Here is a 15417-nt window from a genome sequence, read left to right as displayed (position 1 = left end):
TCTTACACAGGTTTTTTTTTTCCTGCTCCGTTGCTTTATCCTTAAAGCTTAATCTAGGAAAGTATGTCTTTTAAAGTTAATACATATTTAGGGATTATGATCAGATAATGTTCTGTGTGGATGCTGTTTTGGTTTTTACTTTATGACTTGGTAGTGCCATTTCAGAATCTTGCTAGAACTAACCAGAAAAGTTTATTTATGCTACTTTCAAACTGTGTTTGGGAAATACATTGGGAAAGACAAAACAAAACGAAATTCTTGATGAAAAAGACAGTAAGTCATTATATATTTTTATTTATAGATTTGTGTGTGTATGTGTGTGTGTGTATTTCATACAGAACAACCCAAGCAATCTTATTCATCTTTATACCTGCATCCCAAATTGCACCCTCCCATGCCTGCCCCCGCCACTGGAGCCCATATACTCTGTCATCTCTGTTACTGTCCACTGTGTTATCAGTGCAGAACAGACATGGTCTCATGGGCTCAATTTGCATGTGTGTATTAGTGGGTATTAACTTGAGAAGTATATAACTGATATTACTTGGGAGTGGAATGGTATATAATTTAAAGATGTGTAGTTTATTGTAAAAAGTATGCTGAACTAAGGTTTTCAACTGGATTTAAAACATGCTTTTAAAAATAGTTTCTACTCAGGTGTAGTGGCTCATGCCTTTAATCCCAGCACTCAGGAAACAGAGGCAGGCAGATCGCTGTGAGAATGAGGCCAGCCTGGTCTACATAGCAAGTTCTAGGTCAGCAGCAAAGCATAAAGATGAAAAGATTTAACATCTATATTAGTCCACTATACCTCAGGTTTGTACCATGGGGAGTATCTGTTTCATTCACCACCTTGTTCCTAATACCTAGAACAATGTCTACAAGAAATAAATGCTTAATATATGTTTGGCCAATAAGTACTGTGGAAATTATTTTTAATTAGTACCTCTGTGTGAGGCTTATTTGATAACCTGTTCCCAAATATTTGTAAATCAGGATAGTTTATATTTGTAGTTTACTGAGTAAGCCTGGCTTTTTGTTGTTTGTAGTTATCTAATTAGTGGGAAAATGAACCCAAAAGCTGTCAGTGTTTTCATTTCATTTTTGTGTGAAAATAATCTAAAAATGTTTGTTCATTGAGAAATAAAATAGGCATTGGCTAATGTTTGGCTTTAAGCCAATTAAAAAAGTTTCTTGACCAGTTGCCTACAGCTGATGAGCTCCAGTAAGAGCGAAACCAGTTCTCACCTACAGAAACAAGTTTAAAGTGTGAATTGGTCCTGTAGTACTGTGTCAGAAACAGGAACTACTTAACTGTGGGAACAGCAAGTAAATTAAGAGGAATTTTGTGATTGTTTTCAGTAGTTTTCTCTGATGAGTGAGAGTTATTAGAAAGTCAAAATAACATGTTACTTTTTACTTCAAAATAGCAATGCACATTGTAATCAATAATTGTAATTACTGTATCTGTGAATGTGAATCTGGCTTGTATAGCACTTCTTAAAACAATGTTATGAACGGGGCCGGGCGTGGTGGCCAACACCTTTGATCCCAGCACTCAGGAGGCAGAGGCAGGTGGATCTCTGTGAGTTCAAGGCAGCCTGGTCTACATAGTGAGTTCCAGGCCAGCTGGGGCTACAGGGAAACCCTGTCTCAAAAAGACTAAAAAAATATATATGAATAAATAAATAAACACAATGTTGTAAATAAGTTTCTAAGAGTTTTACAGTCCTCCCTTTAGCCTACTTACTACTGACTGTTCTATTAGTAACTTTGATGACAGCTTTCCTTCCAAAAGGAAAAACTTGGACAACATCCAAATTGTTCTCTATCAGCATTTCCAACTGGACACTTGGAGAATTCAGCTGACTCTTTTTTCCCCTAGTTAATCATGGACATAAAGGTATCATGTGGTTCATTGGTTTGTTTTTGTCTGCTACCATTCTTGAGTACTCTTTGATGAGAGAGATGATGATCTTTGTTGAGATCTTTTTCTTTGGTCTCCAGTCAGTATTCATTGGGGCACACATGCAGCAAACTAAGTCTCTAAGCTCTTGGTGGTTATCAGATGTCAATGTACATGATGACTTTTTCAAAGGTCATGGCATATTATTGAAAAAAGATACAGAAATTATGTGCTGGGTGTGGTGGTGTGCCTTTAATCCCAACCCTTGGGAGGCGGAGGCAGAGGCCATCCTGGTTCACATCCTGACTTCCAGGTGGGCTGTGACTAGGGTAACCCTGTCAAAAAACAATCATCAACAAAAAGACTGAAAAAAACCAGAAATTACCTGTCTTTGGAGGTTAAATTTAGTCTTTATGTGATATGTAAAATAGATTCTAAGCTTAGGTAAATAGGTTACCTCCATGAATATCCCATAGAATATAGTATAAATTTTTGTTCTGTACTGTCTTAAACACTAGATGTCTCCTTTCAGCCTGTTCCCCCTTCACTCCCCACTCACTAAAGGCTGTTTGGCCCCAGATTATTTTGTAAACTGTGAGTCTTCCTGCCATTAAGAACTGCTGAACAGTGTTTGCAAAAACGACTGTTAATATAGTACAGAACATTAGGCTTATTATTGTTTGAGATTTCAGGAGTTTCGGTTCAGAGTGAATTCCTTGTTACAAGACTAGCACTCTTATTTAAAAGGTAGTCATCTGCTCAGAAGTGTTGTAAGAAAGGCTGTGTTACCTTTGGGTGCGCATGAAGGATGTTTTAATTTATGTTGAGATTATTTTTGTACTTGTGATAAGGGATAACTTGGAGGAAGGTGTGGTATTAAAATCAGTCCTTTTAAACATAATTAGTTGCTATGTACAACAAGGGAAGAACCTTTTAGATGATGAGGACAAAACCACGGTCAATGTGCAAAGTAGGGGAATAGTCAGTACAGTATTCAAGTAATGTAAAGCAGTAAGGTTTTAGGAATATGTTGAGAGAGATTTGGAAACTCATAAAACTGGGTTACTGAGGTATCTCAGCTCTGGATATAAAAATGAAAAAGTTTTGTTTTTTTCATGGGTATCTAGTTATACTGTGTAAAATTTTCAGCTACTCAACTGTCCTCTGAAGTACAGTCCTTTTTAATGTGTTGGTCTACTGTTGCAATTTTTTTTTTTTTTTTTTGCCTCTTTTGGATATTCAAGACATTGAAAAAGGTCCCAGTCATTTAAGAAACAAAAATGAAATCACAAACATATTCTCCCTGAAGAAAAATTGAAGCTCTTAGTTCCTAGCTGCTTGATTTAAAGGGGTCTGTCTAATCCTACTTCAAGACAGAAAACAAGTTCCCTGTCTCTACCCAGTCTCTTTAGCATAGGGGGAAGAAAACCCCAACAATGAAGACTGGGCTGTCATTACCTGATCTCTAGAGAGGTGGCCCTGGCCATACCACTTCATCTGCCTGTAGTTGATTGTGGTCTTGAGGTTTATGTAGGAGCAGTATTGTGGCTTCCTAGCCCCTCACAGGTTTGTTTTGAGACTGGGTCTTCCTATAACCCCAGCTGACCTGGAACTTGGCTATCTCACAGAGATCTGCCTGCCTCTGCCTCCCTAGAGCTGGGCCTAAAGGTGTATGACACACCTGCTCCCACCCTTTTTCAATCACTGAAGACATACTCATTGTAGTTTCTGATTCCCTTTGACAGAGCTACAGCACTACTTCAATCATGTCTCTAACCTTTGTTACCTACCACTTGCCTTGGTTTTCCTTCCTCCCCACCTCCCAATACTTTCCTTCTAGTAATTTTTCACTTGGAGTTAAAGCAAGTAGAGCAGGAAGGAAAGAATGCAATGAGATTGAGAAACCACAGTTAAGTGTTTCAGGGATGAGATGAGATGAGACGAGACCTGGGTTGGGTTACAGATAGAGAACAGTGACAGAAAAACAGAACAGAAATTGTTTAAAGAGATTATTAAGGCAAAGGAGAAGGAAGTCAAGATGATGAAGTAGAGAGATACCTTTGGCAGGGTACAGGTCTCAGTTTTAGAAACTATAGTTAAGATTCTAGTTTTGGACATTCTTGGTTTTGGAGAAAGCCCCTGAGGGAATGAGTATCATAGGGCAGACCTTACTGTGGACACAATGTAGCCTGAAGAAGAAGAAATAGTTGGATATCTATAAGTCCAGGGTACAGGACTGAAAATACCTGTATAGGCATTAGCTATTAGTTGCTGCTTCAAGTTATCTAAGTGGATCCATTCTAGGAATGGTTTTAAAAGGTTTGGGAGTGAACCCTGGTGTACCTTGGAGTCTATGGGGGACATTTTCATTCAAACCATCATACCTGGGGAGACTAAGGAACCTAAATCGGTATTTTGCCTAGTGTTTTTCTGTTGACAAATCATGACATACAGACAAGAGCCTTAAAATTGTTGATAAAATTTCTATTGCAGAATGCTGGGGAGTCACAATGCCTTTATAGTCCTGTTCTCCCTTAAGTAGTCTACCTGCTACTCTTTGCATATGGGTTTGTTTTGGGTTCAACTTCTGTTGATATAACATTAACTAGTTATGATGTTTAAAATTACTTTGTTTTTAGTTTCTAAATTGGTAAGATTTTAAATTCAACAAAACATATTCACGTTATATCATTAAAGTGAGTTACTTTGAGTAAGCTAGTTTATAAGTTACTTTAAGTGGTTAACGCACCTGAGATTCATTTTAGATTCCAAGACTTTGAAATACAACATACATAGATACTGAGCTTTTTGCTTATTTACTGTGTTTGTTTGTATTGTCTAAAGCCTTTAATATCAATATGGGCTTTGGCTTGGTTATAAAACACGTACAACAAGATAATATTAATTTCTGTTTGGTCATTTAGAAATAGGTGTTACAGAAGTGTTTGAGAGTACTAAGATCAGTGGCTATTGTAGTTGATGCCCCCCAAAGCCAGTCTAAACTAACAGACAAGATGACCTCCCTTATAATTATTCCTCTAATTTTCTACATTCCTAGGACGACAGTGTTTCTCAGATACTAACTTTGTTTAATACAGGCTTTACTTTAACAACCATTTGAGGGCTTAATACTAGAAATTCTATAGTATAATCAAAAGCTGTGCAAGTCTTCTGGTTTATCATGCTTTATCCTTACCAGAGTTCATCCTGGTTAGTATTCTGAGAGTTTTCTGTGGCCAGACTGCTCTTCTTGTTTCAGTGTCTCTCACCAGCACCAAAAATTAATCTTTGTTTTATTTTCCATGAATGTATCTCATCTGGAATTACTACTTTATAGTTGCTATCAAAACTTATTTGCCTAATTTTACCTAATCTCCTTTGTCTTTGGAACTCACCTACCTTTTTTATGCATCCTTGAAACTTGACCAAAGAAGCTGACAATTCATTTTTCATCAAGACCAGTGGAGGTTTTTTTTTTTGTTTTTTTTTTTAAGGATTTAAAAGAATTATTTTAAATTAAGTGTATATGTTTGTCTGTGTCTGGTTTTGTGTATGTGAGTGCAGTGCCCATGTAAAGCCAGAGAAAGGTGTCAGATTCTCTGAAGCTGGAGTTACAGGAGGTTGTGAGCCACCCTACCTGGGTGCTGGAAACTGAACTCCAGTCCCCTGCCAGAGCAGTTCCTTCTCTTAACAGCTGAGCTCTTTCTTCAACTGCCCAGTAGATTTTATAGTAGCTATCTCAGGGCAGGTTTTGAAGTTGCCTAATTTTCTATAAAGTAGCTAGAGTAGGAACCTTTGTAAATAATATAAAAATATATTCTAACTTTGTCAAATGATTAATTCTGCTTTTATTGACCTTGACAGTACCTATAATAGGCTCCATTTGATTTGCAGTGACAGATGTTTGAAAATCACCATGGAACTTCCGGGATCCCTGCCTAGATTAAAAGCTGTTTCCTATAGGGGGTTCAGTTGTGAGGTCTCTGAGCTGTAGGGAGCTGTGTCTTGTTGTGTTTTAGGTTTCCTTCACAGGAAATTTTTTATCACTGATGTGCATATATTTTTATCTTGGTCTGTGATAGTTCTAGTGCTTCCATAGCTGTCCTCTCGTCCCATTTCCTTAAAGATCTTCAATAACATTTTTCCCTCAAAAGACTGAAGGCATTCCCAACACTCTTCCAGTCATGGCCTGTCCTTAAACCAGGACTGCACTGTAAACCAAAACTGATTAGTGAAGCTGGATGACTGAAGAGAAGAGGAAGGATAAGGAGACTGCAGTGGCCCTCCCTGCTGGTCATACCCAAAATTGGGTTGGCTGTTTTCTTTTTTCTCAAGGGAAGGCCCTTATTAGAGGAATTATTAGTGGTAAAAATTATGATCTTTGTTACTTTGTATCATAGAGTATGTGCAAAGGGCCTTGATTAAATTTTTTAAAATATTTGATTTCATAGATGTAAACGAAGATCAGGAGCAGATTTGAAGAAATGCAGAGTGACTTGGTGCCAGTCAGCATGTCAGAGACAGAGCACATAGCCTCCATTTCTTCTGATGCAGATAGTGGAAAAACCTCTGAATTGAAGGAAGACTTAAGCAACTCATTTTCAGGTCATGAAAACAGCACAATAGAAACTGAGTCTGAGCTACGACCTTCGAACTTAGACAACATTTTATGTCAGCCTGATGAACACAGTGGTCAGATTGAAGTTCAGGAAAATCATATTCTAGATGGTAGTGGAGGTGAGAATCCTTGTGCTAAAACAGATACAGGTCCAGAAAATTCTGAACAAATAGATGACTTTCCAAGTGGAGATTTTGCAAAGCAAGTACCAAAACCAAATGAAACAGAACCGACAGTAACAGAGATATTGGCAGAATTAAGATCATCTACAGTTAGAGAAGCTGCAAATCCAAAGACTTATTCAGCAAGCCCCTATGATACAGACTGCACCAAGAGACTTATTTCAAAAATAAGGAATGTTTCAGCATCGGAGGATTTGTTGGGAGAAATAGAGTCTGAGCTTTTATCTACAGAGTTTTCAGAAGAATACCAAGTACCAAATGGAATGAATAAAGGAGAACATGCATTAGTTCTGTTTGAAAAGTGTGTGCAAGATAAGTATTTGCAGCAGGAACATACTATTAAAAGGTAAGTCTTTTATTTTTTTAGGAAGTTTTTTTTTCCACCATGGGATTAGAAATTGAGTTCTTTTAAGGAAAGTATCATTTAAATGTTCATTTCAAAACAGGACCATGTACATAGTTGGTCAATAAATGCCCATTTTCTGAACAATTGAGCAACTCTCAACTTTTCTGGTTATTTAGTATTATAAGCCTAAAGAAATAAATATAGCAAATAGTATAAGTCCATTAAGGAGCTAGAACCTTTTATAAATTTTCACTTTTGAAACAATGTAAATAAAGTATATCAAAATAAGTTCAAAACTAAATTAGAAATCATGAAACAGTAATTTTTCTAAAATTGTTGGTTTAAAAGTTTACAATTTAGAGAGAATTGGTTGATTACCACTTAGAAATAGGAACATTTTGCTTTTTAGACTTCCATTTGTGTGGTAGTTCAAGTTCATTCAGCTTTTTTCCCTAACTACTGTATTACCTTATATTTTCTTACAGATTTAGATTGTTAAATGATGCAAAAATTTAAGCATTTTGTTGCAGCCTGTAAGAAAGAAAAACAAAGCATGCTATATGCTTCACTGAACATTCTGATTTCCTTTTAAAATGTGATGCTTAACCTTTCTTTTAAAATTAATGAAGTGTATATGGAGAAAGGAGGTCTACATGCCAGAAGAGGATGACAGGATAAAATACATCACAGTTCAGTGTTGCTTGATGTGGAATTGGCTATTCATGATCTCCTTGCTTCTAGAAGTCTTTAGTCTTCCCTTGTTACTCTGTTAAGTCAGTGTTCCCCAAACCAGCTCATCCTCATTGTTTTCTTCCTGTGAATTTTAATGTTAGTATCTAGGAATTAATTTAATATTAATTAAATTTAAATTTTATTAAAATTTAATTTAAAGCTTTCCTTTAAATTAGATTTAATTTAAAAGATTTTTTTTTGGTTTGGTTTTTATGAAACAGGATCTCCTGATGGCCCCAGCTAGCCTGGAACTCACTATGTAGACCAGACTGGCCTTGATCTCATGGGGATCCACCTTCCTCTGTCCCCTGAATGCTAGAACTAAGGCCGTGTGCCATGGATTAAATTTTCTGTTTTTTTTTTTAATTCAAAAAACAGTATTGTGTGTGTATGTATGATATGAGGGGGTACACATGTACGCCATGGTTCATAAACAGAGGCCAGAGGACAACTTTGTGGAGTCATTTCTTTCCTTCTATGTTTACACAGGTTCCAGGGATCAAACTCAGGTCATTAGACTTGACAAACACTACCTGCTGACCAGCTCATTTAAATTTATTTTAAATTGTGATAAAATGAATCTAACATAAAACGTACCATCTTAATCATTTTGATGTACAGTTCATAATGTTCTGTATATTCACAGTATTGTGCAGCCACTCTCCAGAACTTTTTCACTTTGCAAATCTGAAACTCTGTTCCCATTAAGAACTCTCAGTTCCTACCTGCCTCAGTCCCCGGCAGTCCCCTCTTCTACTTCCTGTTTCTATGAACATGAGTTCTGTTGATACTTGATGCAAGTAAATACTTCAAGTACTTGATTACTTGTCTCTTTGTGATTGGCTTATTTGACTTCACATAATGTCCTCACTGTTTATCTGTGCTATAGCATGTGTCAGAATTTCCATAAATGCTAGATAATATTTACCATTTCTATGTATGTATAACATGGTATTTATATTCTTGGACATTTGGGTTCCTTCTACCTTTTGGCAGTTGCAATTCTGCCATCAACACAGTTATATAAATATCTCTTTGAAACTCCAGTGCTCTTCTTAAAAACACATCTACTAATAACCTTACTTGGAATACTGCTATTTTGTGAATACTGTTTTCGTATCTGAATAATCTCTGCTTCTGTACTCTCAGGTTTTAGGTAACTTCTTTTGTTTCCCTGTAATTGCTACCTATTTCAGACCTTTCTCTTGAGATTATTTCTGTACCCCTTGTCCTACTTACTTTCTATTGCTGTGATTAAAAACACTGATCAAAACCAACTTGGGGAAGAAGGGGTTCTGTTTTATCTTATACCTCCCAGACATCACCAAGGGAAGTCAGGGCTGCAGTTCAGAGCAGGATCCTGGAGGCAGGAACCTGGAGGCAGGAAGTGAATGAAGCATAGACCATGAAGGAAAGCTGCTTACCTCCTCTGACCTATGCTCATCCTGCTTTATTAAATACAACCTAGGACCACCATCCACAGTGGGCTGGGCCTTCCAACGTCACTGAACAATCAAGAAAATGCTTCACAGACATGCCTACAGGCCAATTCTGGAGGCAGGTCCCCAACCAAGGTTCCCTCTTCCCAGGTCTGCCAAGTTGACAACTAATGATATACCCCTTCTTTCTTTTCCTGTATGTTGAATCTTAACACTTTTGTACATCTCTTATAAATTTTAAGATGTGTACATTTAATGATCTTATATGCAATAAGTGCCTGGCAAATACTTTATTAACTCCTGGGTTCTTCACACCTGTATGCTTTGTACTACTGTTGTCCTGATTTTACACATGAAGTACTTGAAGCACAAATTAAGAAACTCATTCAGAATGACATGCAAGTGTGCACAGGATTAAGAGCTGAGTCTTAGTTTGACTTCAGGGGTCTAGAAATGTGGGAAATCAGCTAATTACAAATTGTTAAATTTATGTAAAAATATTAGAAATACAATAAAGTTTAGAAGATTCTCTTGTTCTATCCTCTCAGAGGAATAACAGTGTGGTAGAGTAGGGTAAGACAGTTTTAATCAGAAGCTTCAAATGGGGAGATTCCCATTGGCCGAGTCAAAAGTTGTTCATTTCTGTGAGAGAGACATTACTCACCTGGTGTGACTTTTGTGGACTCCTCCCTGCTTTGTGCTAGGGATCTAACTTAGGGGCATGGAGTATTGACTACACTCCCAGCTCTAGAATAGTATTAGCTATCATCACCACAGTGATGATCCCAAGAACTTAAACTGGAAGCTTGTACCCTTTGAGCATCATCTCCTATATCCTCTATCTCCTGGTCTCTGAGAAAAAACACTGCACTGTATTTCTGCTCTTCTGTTACATGCACATCAGTGTTACTGCCCAAGGCCCCAACCAGAATTCTTAAGAAGAGTTAGCTTATGTGTGGAATCAATACATGGCATATAAAAATAGCAGTTATAGGCTAGGAGTGTGACCCTGTGGTAGAGTGCTTGCCTAACAAGTGCTAACCAGAGAATGTTTTGCAGAACATCTCATATATGATTCAACCCAGTGAGTATTTAGGCTTGATCACAAAGCAGAGCTGCTCTTTATCTTTCTCATGTGCCTCTACACACAGGATTAGGAACATTGTATCCTTAAACGTACACTCAGTGATGAGGATATGTTCTGAGAAAGACATTAAGGGCACTTATGTGTAATGGTATTTATAGTAAAATGATTACCTAGCAATGTTGACTTAATATAATCATAGGTATCTACATTGAATCTGTAACTAGATTATATTCCATATCTCATTTTTCCTTTTTTTTTTATTTATATTGCCCTTTTATGTTTAGGTTAATTAAAGAAAATAAGAAGCATCAGGAACTCATCTTAGATATTTGTTCAGAAAAAGACAATTTAAGAGAAGAGCTAAAAAAAAGAACAGAAACAGAGAAGCAGCATATGAACACAATTAAACAGGTAAAAATCTTCAAAGCCCATACTTCAGTTTATAAAACAAATTCCTGAAAAAAATGTTTACATTATTTCAAATGCAGATAATTGACATTTAAAGCATCCTCTTATGAAGTGTGAATCAACCTGACTTATATAACTTCTATTTTTATACATGTAACTTTTAAATTTAAGCGTTCTATTATGTTCAAAATAATAAAAAGATTTGATTTGATTTCATACTTAAACAGACTTTTCCCCAATCAAGGGAAGAAGCATTAAATTCCTGAGTGCTTGTGTCTTCCATTGGGGCGTTTCTACACTCATGGTTGTGGAATGGGCCAGTCTCAGTATTTTTGTAAATTCCACCCTGAGAATTGGCTCTCATACTTTAAATTGTGTCTAAGTGATCTCCCTAGCTTGTCCTTTTCTTTCTTGTTCTTGTTCTTCCAGGCAAATATCTAAGCTTGGTAACAAAGCAAAGCTGCTGTTTGTTTTCTGAGCTGCTTTTTCTTCTGTGTCTAGGATTTAAGTGTTCTGTCCTTAGATGTCAGTTACTTAGCACTGATGGTGTGTTCTAAGAAGTGTATCATTAGGGATTTCCTCCTTGCATGAGCAGTGTAGGGTATACTTCCAACTAAGCACTATCAGACACTGGGTGATGGTCTTCTTGGAGCATACATGCAGCCATCATTTACATAAGCACTGTTGTGCTGCTCCTATTTCTTGTTACCTTTCACAGAAAGCTGTCTGATGAGAACAGCAGCAGCTGGTATAATACACAAAATTAAACCAAGTTTTCATTTGCTTGTGCTTTATTATAAATTTAATGCACTTTCACATAGCTGGAAGGAGACTATAAGATTTTATGCACAGTGTAGCCTGAGGAAACCTTCATAGTAGTCTGAGTCCATATTTTGGTAATTAGATAATCAGAAATTGAACAAATGGAGTGAAGCCAGAACACTTCTTCATAAGCTTAATTAGCAGTTATACCTTTTAAAAGAGAACATTGGATTCATCTCTGTCTTTAGCATTTAGAAAACTTTATACTACTTTTTTTTGAGACAGGGTTTCCCTGTAAACCCCAGCTGGCCTGGAACTCACTGTATAGACCAGGCTGGCCTTGAACTCACAGAGATCCACCTGTCTCTGCCTCCTGAGTGCTGGGATTAAAGGTATGCGCTATCACGCCCAGCGAACTCGTCATACTTCTAAATAAAAGCTATATATATATATACTATAGCAGAATTTTCTTTATTTTATCTCTAGATTGATACTGTCTAATATGGCAGCCACTAGCCAGACATAATGAATAAGCCCTTGAATGGTGGCTAGTCTAGATTGGAGGTGCTGTAAGTCCAAATAACACACCTCAGTACAAAAACATGTACAACAGGGATTGGAGAGATGACTCAGCAGCTTGAAGTGCATACATGGCTCTTGCAGAGGACCTCAGTTTGATGTTCAGTACCCATGTCGGGCAGCTCACAGCTGCCTGTATGTAGCTCCAGCTCCAGGGTCACTGTGATGCCTCTGGCCTCCAGGGGCACCTGCACTCATGTACACATACACACTCGTAATTAAAAATAATAAAAAGGCAATCTTTAAAAAACATAGAACAGCTAACTTTCATTGAGTATACATATTCAAATATTTTGAATGTAAGGAAAGTTAGTACTGTTACTACAAGCTAGTGTTTAAATCTTTTTATAACAACTTTTAAGATAAAATTTACATACCTGCAGTTCATTCACTGCACGTGTATGTTCAGTGGTTAACGGTTTGTTGTTTTTCACCCCCATCAAAACTGTATAGGCATTAGTAGTACTCTTTGTTACCTTCCAGCCCTGCCCCGTCCCCAGTTCTTGGGACAACGAATCTTTCTCTCTGCATATATATTTGCCTATTCTGAACACTTAGGAGATGGGGAGTCATAAGCTCACCTGTTGTGTCTAGGTTTTTTCACTCAGCATAATTTTGTCAGTGTTACATTCAAATTGTATGTATCAGTATTTCCCATTATATAGAGTACAACATTTTGTTTATCTCTTCATCTGTTGATGGACATGTGGATTGTTTCCACCATTTGACTGTTAAGAATAATGCCTCTGTGAGCATTCGTCTGAAAATTATTGTGGACATAGTGCTTTCATTTCTCTTGGGCATATACCTAAGATGATGGAGTCAGTTGGAAAGCATTCCTTCTCTTTAGAAGAGAAATTTTTAAAGAATTTTTATTCTTTAAATGTTTGGTAAAATTTGTGTAGCCATCCTGACCAGTATTTGACTTAGTGGGCTCTCTTCCTGTCTGCCTCTCTCTGTTCCTCTGTCTCCCTCTTCCCCCTTTCCTCCTTGTTTTGATTACTAGTTCAGTATCTTTACTTGCTATAGTCTATTCATACCTTCTTTTTCAGCTACAGTCAGTTTTGGTAACTTGTGTTTTTCTTGGAATTCTCCATTTCATCTGTGTTAAATTTTTATAGTATTCATTCTCACTTGGAAGCACATTTCTGTGAGTCAGTAGTGATAGCCCCTTTCATTTTAGTTCTAATAGTGTTGTCTCTGTCTCAGTCTACCTAAACATTTATCAATTTTGTTAATCCTCTCAAATAACCAACTTTAGTTTTGTTGTCTGCTTTTTAGTCTGTGTTTATTAGTTAGACCCTAATCATTATTATTATCTCAATTCTCTTTCTTTTGGCTTTAGGTTTTGTTCTTCCAGAGCTTTAAGATAGACATTTCAGTTGATGACCTGAGGTCTTTCTCCCTTTTTAGTGTTGGTATTTATAGCTACAAATTCCCCTCTAAGCATTATTGTAGATGTATCCCTTCATTTTCAGTATGTTATATATTCATTTTTATTCAGGAACTGGCATCAGTTTACATTGTGATTTCCTCTCATTGTTTAGGAGTATATTGTTAAATTTTCACAAATTTGTGAATCTTTCAAATTTGTTTTATTCCATTATGGTTATAGTGCATATCTTGTATGATTTCCATCTTTACACTTTTTGGGGTGTGTTTACATTATAGCCCAGCCCGTGTTCTATTCTGGAGAATGTTCCATGTGCCCTGTGAGATGTGTATTCTGCTGGGTAAAGTGTAGTATGACTGCATTATAGTTGCACAGTTGTGTAATAGTTCAAATCTCAAATTCCTTTGTTAATATTGTGCATAATTTTGTTTTAATCTGTGTTATGTAAGTATAGCCACTCACACTTTCTTATAATTGTTGTTTGCCTGTGATATATTTTCTCATCCTTAAATATGTTTTTATTCTACCTTACCATGTATTTCAGGCTAGCTTGGAGCTTGCTAGGTGGCGCAGGCTAGCCTCACAATTCTCCTGTCTCAGTCTTTGAACTGCTGGTTATTTCTGTATTTGAGCCTAAAGTGTGTCTTGTGAACAGTATATAGTTGGATACCGTGTTTTAAAATATTTTATTTATTATTTTTATTTTATATATATATATGTGTATTGCCTGCATGTAGGTAAGTGCACCTGTGTCATACAATGCCTGCGAAGGACAGAAGAGGTGGTCGGGTCCCCTACCATGTGGGTGCTGGGATTCGAACCTTGTTCTTCTGCAAGAACACTCTGTGTTCTTAACTGCTGAGCCATCTCTCCAGCCCATGGATACTGTGTTTTATTCCAATCTGTTAGTTTCTGCCTTTCAGTGTATTTAGTCTGCTTTCCCTTAATGTTATTACTAACGATTGTATGTATGTCTACCATTTTGCTTTGTGTTTTTCTAAGTCCTTTTTGATCCCTCTTCCTTTGCTGCTTTTCTTTTTGCACTGACCAAATATTTTGTAATGTAGTATTTAATTTTCTTTCATGATTTCTTCACTATATTTCTTTGAGTAGCTACTCTAGGGCTCACCATTTTATGCCTTAATGTATCACAATCTCTTTAGATTTATGCTAATTTAATAACAAGGAGACAGAGAAACAGTGCTGGTAATTTTTACTTCTGTGATTGAAGTCCATTCATTGCACTCACTGTTTGCATCGTATATATTAACTGAGGTGTTGGTGGTCTGTTGGGTAAAGCTATAAAATATAACCTGGAAATCATTTTCTTTACAGTTAGAATTAAGAATAGAGGAACTTAATAAAGAAGTTAAAGCTTCTAGAGATAAACTAGTAGCTCAAGACATTACAGCTAAAAATGCAATTCAACAGTTACACAAAGAGATGGCCCAGCGGATGGAACAGGTATTTCACATCATTATTAATTTCATATTTGGTGTTTTGTTGTTTATCAAAATATGACTATTAACACTATTTTGATATCAATAGTATTTTTATACAAAGCCTTTTTAACAGCTAATTATTGACATTTTGTTAAGCCACAGTGATATATACTTGTATATACTTACTTTTATTGGTCCCCTTTGTGTCACTACAACAAAATACCTGAGTCTAAGTATTTTTCTGTAAGAAAAGGAAGTGTATTTATGCTATATTTCTGGAGACCTGAGAACAGGGCAACCCAGAAAGGACAGTTGTGTTAGATTACTTTTGGTGACTCTAGAGAAGCCTCACTCTGCCTTCCTTCCTGAGCTTCTGCCTACTGCTGGCTGAACCTCTCTGGAAGTGTGAAGGTAAAGGAATTTGTTAATATGGTCCATGAATTCTCTCCCTGGGGCCCAGGGTGAGACAGAAAAGAGCAGGAGCACTATCTGGAGAATTAAAGGGAAAGTAGCAACCACAATT

The 15417-nt window shown here is 36.8% G+C and overlaps 1 protein-coding gene across 1 annotated transcript in view; it reads left to right on the top strand.

The window, feature by feature from the left end:
* The window catches only part of Ccdc186 (coiled-coil domain containing 186), a 43842-nt gene that overhangs the window by 6021 nt on the left and 22404 nt on the right, over positions 1-15417 (top strand). Inside the window, exons 2-4 of the mRNA XM_008830220.3 lie at positions 6358-7052; positions 10595-10721; positions 14788-14916. Of these exons, the coding sequence (XP_008828442.1) occupies positions 6391-7052; positions 10595-10721; positions 14788-14916 (918 nt within the window). The 5' untranslated portion in view covers positions 6358-6390. The remainder of the gene's footprint in view (positions 1-6357; positions 7053-10594; positions 10722-14787; positions 14917-15417) is intronic.

Source organism: Nannospalax galili, unplaced genomic scaffold (assembly GCF_000622305.1).
Source record: "Nannospalax galili isolate Female #2095 unplaced genomic scaffold, S.galili_v1.0 scaffold974, whole genome shotgun sequence".
NCBI classification, from domain to species: domain Eukaryota; kingdom Metazoa; phylum Chordata; class Mammalia; order Rodentia; family Spalacidae; genus Nannospalax; species Nannospalax galili.
The sequence above is the reverse complement of the archived record's forward strand: the minus strand, read 5'-3'. Positions and strand labels throughout refer to the sequence as shown.